This window comes from Corvus hawaiiensis, chromosome 6 (assembly GCF_020740725.1).
Source record: "Corvus hawaiiensis isolate bCorHaw1 chromosome 6, bCorHaw1.pri.cur, whole genome shotgun sequence".
Taxonomy (NCBI): Eukaryota; Metazoa; Chordata; class Aves; order Passeriformes; family Corvidae; genus Corvus; species Corvus hawaiiensis.
In genome coordinates this window covers 3,558,763-3,564,795 of record NC_063218.1, presented here as the reverse complement: position 1 = coordinate 3,564,795, position 6,033 = coordinate 3,558,763, and the positions used below count along the sequence as shown (strand labels likewise).

The window sequence follows — 6,033 nt, the reverse complement described above, 5'->3', positions numbered from 1 at the left end:
GTTCTTGTTTTCCAGACAAGACTGCAGTGACTCACAGCAAAGGGAACATACTTCTGTTTTCTTTTTTTACCAGCCTGACTCATGAGGTGAATTTGCCAATGAACTTCCCCACCCTTGAAACTGGTCTTGACTCACACAGGGGTGATGAGTGGGGAGCAGCACAAGGCTCGTGACCTGTTCCGTGGAGTACGTAACACTCGGCAGGGTGGGATCTCCCTGGGCAGGGAACTGTACTTGGGACACGCTGGTTTGGGCCCCCAGCTGGGCTGAAATGAAGGACAGGGATGGCTTCTCCAGCCCCAGGCTTGCAGAGAGATTTTTCTTCCTCCAGCTCTGAACCCTCTCCTGAAATACTTCAGGCTCGGAGGCTGTCAGGTTTTCCCTGTGTTTCCTAGAGGATTGCTGCCCTTGGTGACAAGACCAGGGACAGAATGCCACAGGCTCCATTCCCAAGTACTCCTCTCCACAGAAATCAAACTCCTTGTTTCTGTCTCTACAGCAAGAATTCAGCTCCTGCCACATCAGAACTCAGCTTGCCCGGAGGGCGTCGTGTCTTCTGAGATATTATAAAAAACAAATTTTTCAGGTAAAATGTTTTATTACCCCACAATGGTCCTGTGAGAAGGCACTTTTGTTAGACCGTAGAAGGAGCACAGTTTGCCCAGAGTTCCCCCCCAGTTATATCATGGTGGGCACGACGCTGGTGAGGGCGATGTCCCCCCCGATGCAGAGCTTGGTGACCTCGTTCAGCCTCTTCTCGCGGAAGTTGTACTGCAGCAAGTGAGCATCGTTCACGGCCACCTTGAAGTGATCCGTCTCACAAAGGATCTGGAGCTGAAAAGAAAACCCCAAATCAGCCCCAAAACGCATTGGATTTGTTCTAGAAGAAGTTTAAAGCCACAGACTGGAGCAGGCTGGCACTGGCTGGAGGCTGCTGCCAGCTGAGTCCAGCCCTGGGGCATGTGGAGGAGCTGGAGCTGCAACATCAGTGACCTTTGCCTTCCCAAAACTCTCCTGTGCTCTCCCTGCTCCATGTTTTAGCCCAGTTTCTGCCTCCTCATCCCTATGCCAATCACTCAAAGCAGAATTGCACAGTGTGAACCTCCTTTATAGGAAAAAAACCTCGTGAAGAGCTGCCAGCAGGGAAAACACGCTACAGAAACCTGTCCAACCACTGCTGCAGAACAACAGTGTAAATAAGGAGGGTTTCATAATCCATGGGGATAGCAGAAGGGGGGAGAAGTTATGCCCTGGGCAGCTGGAGCTGCAGGAGGGGGTCAGAAGAGCTGGGGAGGTGCTGTGGGGACAGCCAGGGAAGCACATGGGGTGGCTGGCCCAGAAGCACCCCTGGGAGCTGATTCCCGTGCTAAAGCATCAATGTCCTTACACAGGTCTTGTTGCCCAAACCCTCTCAGTGCTTTTGGTGCACTGAGACTGAGCTGGAATGGGTTTTTCTGGTACCTTGAAGGGTTTTCCAGCTTCAAATGGAAACCTGGGAGCTGTCCTTTCCTCCTTCCCCCAGTTATTCTGGAACTTGGAATTGCAGACAATGACTTTCTTGTGGTCTTCGTTGAAGCGGGGGTTGAAGTGGAAGGCAACGTCATCCCCTCTCTTGAAATCCAGTGAAAACCTGCAAAGACAATAATGGAATTGCTGCTTTTGCCACAAAAGCCCTGGACTCTGTTACAGGGCTTCCCAAAAACAGCAGAAAGAAAACCCCACAGACCCCGCTGGGCAACAACAGTGCATTTACACATTTATTTAGGGTAATATTTGATGGTACACCAGGCAGGTGTTATGCAGGAATGGAAAGCAAATTCCAGCCCTCTCTGCTCCACCCCCAGTGCCCCATGGAAACCCCCCACCCTCGGAGCTGGACGGCCCCAGTACCTGTTTGGGTTGGGGTTCACGGTCCCAGTGATGGTGATGAGCAGCCGAGGGACGAGTCCTGCCTGCAGGGGCAGCTCAAAGGGGACTTTCTGGGAGACAACAAGGATTTGGTGTCAACAAAAAAATCATGTCAGAAGCCAAATGCCACCCTGGGGATAACCAGCCCCAGGTCCCTCCTGTGGCCAAGCAAAACCAGCTACTGAAGACACAGAAACCCTCAAAATGATGGAGCTATTACCATTGGAGGAGTTGGTCCTCCCTGAGGAGCAGAAGGCCCCAATCCAGAGCCACTGGATGGTTGTCCTGGGGTGGGAAACGGCCCCGTTGCTGCTGGCGCTCCAGGGAATGCTCCAGGTGCTCCTGGATATGCTCCTGGTCCTGTTGGTCCTCCAGGATAAGCTCCAGGTGCTCCTGGATATGCTCCTGGTCCTGTTGGTCCTCCAGGATAAGCTCCAGGTGCTCCTGGATATGCTCCCGGTCCTGTTGGTCCTCCAGGATAAGCTCCAGGTGCTCCCGGGTATGCTCCTGGTCCTGTTGGTCCTCCAGGATAAGCTCCAGGTGCTCCTGGGTACGCTCCTGGTGCTCCAGGACAGGCCCCTGGTGCTCCAGGATAGGCCCCTGGTGCTCCAGGATACCCTGGGAATGTCCCAGGAGCTGCTGGTTGGTTCCCCCAGGAGGGCCAGCCCTGGGCAGGGGGGGCACAGGGGGCTGGGTTGTTGCTGTTGGCCAAGGCATCGGATAACTGGGGACAGAGGAGAAGACAAGGGTCAGGAGGGGGAGATTCCTCCTGGGATCAGGTTGAGTTCTCCAACATCCATCTTTGGTGGCCTGAAGCGTGTGCTGAGGGCAAGAGTTCAACTCTCAGCTGCCCCCCAGTTTTTTCCAGAAAACGAGTGCTGATGCAGCTGGAGAGGATTTGGGGATTTACACAGGTTAGCAAGGACACATTCCCTCCCATCCCAGCCAAAGGTCTCTGCTTCAAGGCCACAGCCACAGCCCCCATGGTTTTTGAAAGAAATCCATACTTACGGAGAAACCGTCTGACATTTTTCCTGAAACAAAAAGACAAAGGAAGCTTCAGTCATTTTTAACCTGCACCCTCCAAAAAACAGAGATTTTTGAGGGGAGTTACAGTTTACAGTGGCAATTGATGGCAATTGCTGAGTTCTCATCACATACCTGCCCAGCAGAGCCGACAGCTCCGGTGCCACAGAACAAATCCTGGTCCAACACCTGTGGGATAAACGGGAGTCACTGCCATGAGCAGCCCGAACGCCCCGGGGTGAGCCCAGCCCAGACACCCTCCGGATGAAATCCACCACTGAGCTTACAACACTCTCAGTGTTATTCATTTCCCCAGCCCTGAGGCACCATCCGGGAAAGGATTTCCATTAAAAAACCCAAACAGAATTCCCGGGGGATGCAGGAGGCACAGCATCAACCAGGAGCGGCGTGCGAGCTACAGATCCAGCACAGCGCATCGGGGACACACAGCCACCCCGTGACTGGGCTGGAATGGGGAGAGGAGGGCGGCAGCCATGGATACAGGTCCCCTTCCCCCTCCCATGTATCCACAGTTGTTCCATTCCGGCCGGAGGGCACCGTGGGAGGGACACGGCGGCTCCGGGCCAGCGGATAAAAGCTGCATTGCAAGTTTTATGAGTCCACGACGCGGCCTGGCCGAACACACACCTGCCTGCGCACAGGAATAGCCCGAGCTGGGTTCCTCCCATCAAAGGGAGCATTCATAAGAGAAGGAAAAAGGGACAGCCAGAAACAGGGAGAGAAAAGGAAAATTCCAAATTTAAAGCAGAGAAGGCAAATTCTCTTTGAAAGAAACATTCGGGTGCTCAAAGCTCGCAGGCGGCGCGGCTGCCCTGCCGCAGGAGCAACAAACCCCCGAGTTTCACACCCAGCAAATAACTCCTCTCCCTGTAAAACACTCATTCTCCTGAGCCCACGGGGTTTTTAAGGCAGCATCCAGCAGCCCAGAGTGTTTGAACAGCCCATATCTTCCAAAGTTTTATTTGCCTTCTGGGTTCTTTTTAAAGCCCTTGGGTTTGCCATTAGTTTGGCAGGTGAAGCCAGGGGTGCACACACAGCTCCTGATGACTCCCCTGGCCTGGATCCAGCCAGGTCAGGTTTGCTCCATGGTTGCCAGCGGCTTGTGCTGCTCCAGTGGGAGGTCCTGCACGATCCCCCTGTTCCCCTGGAATACCTCAGGGAGCAGCAGTTTTGCTCCCCTTGGCCCTGGTGGGACAGGGTGGCCGGAGTCTCGTGTCTCCCAGCTGGGTCTGGAGACAGGTCTGGACAGCTTGCTGTTTGTAACCAAAATCTCCAAAAACCACTACTCCTCTGCCACCAAAGGGTGCAGTCGGGCTTGGAGCCCGGTGTCACCTTTCCTGTCACTGCAGTGTTGGAGCTCTTGGAGCTCTCTGGAAATGCCCCTCTGGGTTATTTGCCTGCTGCTGTGGGAAGGGGTTTTCTCCCACCTTCTTCAGCAGTGCCCCAATGATGGATTGCAGAGAATCACAGTATCACTGGGGCTGGAAAAGCCCTTTAAGACCATTGAGTCCAACCATTCCTCCAGCACTATGTCCCCAAGTGCCACATCCACACAGCTTTTAAATCCCTCCAGAGATGGGGACTACAACATTGCCCTGAGCAGCTGTTCCAGGGCTGGACAACCTTTTCCACGAAGAAAGTTTCCCTAATATCAAATTAAACCTCCTCTAGTGCAATATGAGGCCATTTCCTCTCATCCTGTCCCTTGTTCCCAGGGAGCAGAGCCTGAATCCCTCCCAGATCCATCGTCCTGTCAGGGACTTGTGCAGAGCCACAAGGTCCCCCCTGAGCCTCCTTTTCTCCAGGCTGAGCCCCTTTCCCAGCTCCCTCAGCTGCTCCTCATCGAGTACTTGGGCTCTGATTTCCAACAGCATTTGCGCAGCTGAGCTCAAACTCACTTGAGTGAGAGGCAATTGAAGCAGCACTCCCTAATTAACTGTATTTTTTATGTACTAATACGATGATCTGCCGGGGCAGAGGATCAGCTGCAGGAAACATCCCAGAGCTGACGTTCATGAAGCACCCCAAACATTCCCTATATTCACAGCAAGTGGAAAAAAACTTCTGTTTGGGAAAGAAACACCAGTGCTCTCCCCTTCGGTGCTATTCCTGCAGCTGCTCTCCTGGGTGTCCCAGCCCCCACCCCCCACCCCGCAAGGATTTTGGGGCACGGGCAGGGCTGCCCAGCACCTCGCGAGTTGCGAACACCCTTCGAGCTCCTCCACAGTCACCATCCCACCATTATCCCTAAATCCAGCGAGGGTTTTCTGTGCGCCCCGAACCGCAGACCCCGTAGGTGCTCACGCGTGTCCCACCTCGCACTCCGAGGGGACGAGAGCACCCCTAACCCTTCCTTTCCAAGGATACCTGTGCCTAATCCCCCTGTTCTCCCCCGGGGTCCCCGCGGGAGCCGCAGCCCCTCACCTGCGTGCGGCGGCTCCGCGGCGGCTCTGGGCTCCCGCACCGGGACTCGGCGGGACCCGCCCGGGGGCGGGGACGGGGCGGTGCCGGGAGGGTCCCCACGCCGGGGACACCCGTGACAGCCCAGAACAGCGAGTTATTTCCCCTTATCAGTGGTGACATCACCAACGGGGGATGTTAACAGAGAGTAATTTGGTTTTCTCGTGGTTTGTGGTTTGCTTCGCGCGGGTCCGTTCCACGCACGGTTCCCGTTTTCCCGCCCTGCCCACCTGGAGCCGCTGCCAGATGTTTTCCTTGCCAGCGGTTTGCCCGTGTCTCCATTGCCCTTGCCATCTCCTGTTTGCCCCATCCCCCCAGCTTTAGTGAAGCTCAGTAAAACACAAATTGGCTTTTAAGCTCTGAACATTTTCTCCTTACCCCCGAAAAAATAAAAGCCAAAAAAAATCTTTGCTTCCCCCCGACGCAGCGAGGCCGGCAGAGGACGGGCTCTGGGAAGCTGTTAGAGGCAGCTGGAATTTCAACAAGCCCGATTTTATTTGAGGTTGAGGGTGAATCATCTCTGGTTTGCTCAATGGGCTCCACGGCTTGAAGCAATGGAAAAGAACGAGGTGGTTTTGTGCTGAAATCCTGATCTGCTGCACTGCGCTGCTGGGAGAA

At 54.6% G+C, this 6,033-nt stretch overlaps 1 protein-coding gene across 2 annotated transcripts; it reads right to left on the bottom strand.

The window, feature by feature from the left end:
- Positions 1-578: 578 nt before the first annotated feature.
- Positions 579-5,460, bottom strand: LGALS3 (galectin 3). Of its 2 annotated transcripts, XM_048308122.1 has the most exons (8): positions 5,380-5,460; positions 3,070-3,123; positions 2,920-2,942; positions 2,431-2,632; positions 2,129-2,379; positions 1,891-1,979; positions 1,462-1,630; positions 579-834 (listed from the first exon to the last, which is right to left on the bottom strand). In XM_048308122.1, the coding sequence occupies exons 3-8, from the start codon at positions 2,935-2,937 to the stop codon at positions 679-681; spliced, it is 885 nt and encodes a 294-aa protein (XP_048164079.1). In that variant the 5' UTR covers positions 2,938-2,942; positions 3,070-3,123; positions 5,380-5,460; the 3' UTR covers positions 579-678. The 2 variants fall into 2 exon arrangements, with proteins under 2 accessions (XP_048164079.1, XP_048164078.1); XM_048308121.1 differs by having other exon boundaries at positions 2,129-2,632; positions 5,380-5,459.
- Positions 5,461-6,033: the final 573 nt, after the last annotated feature.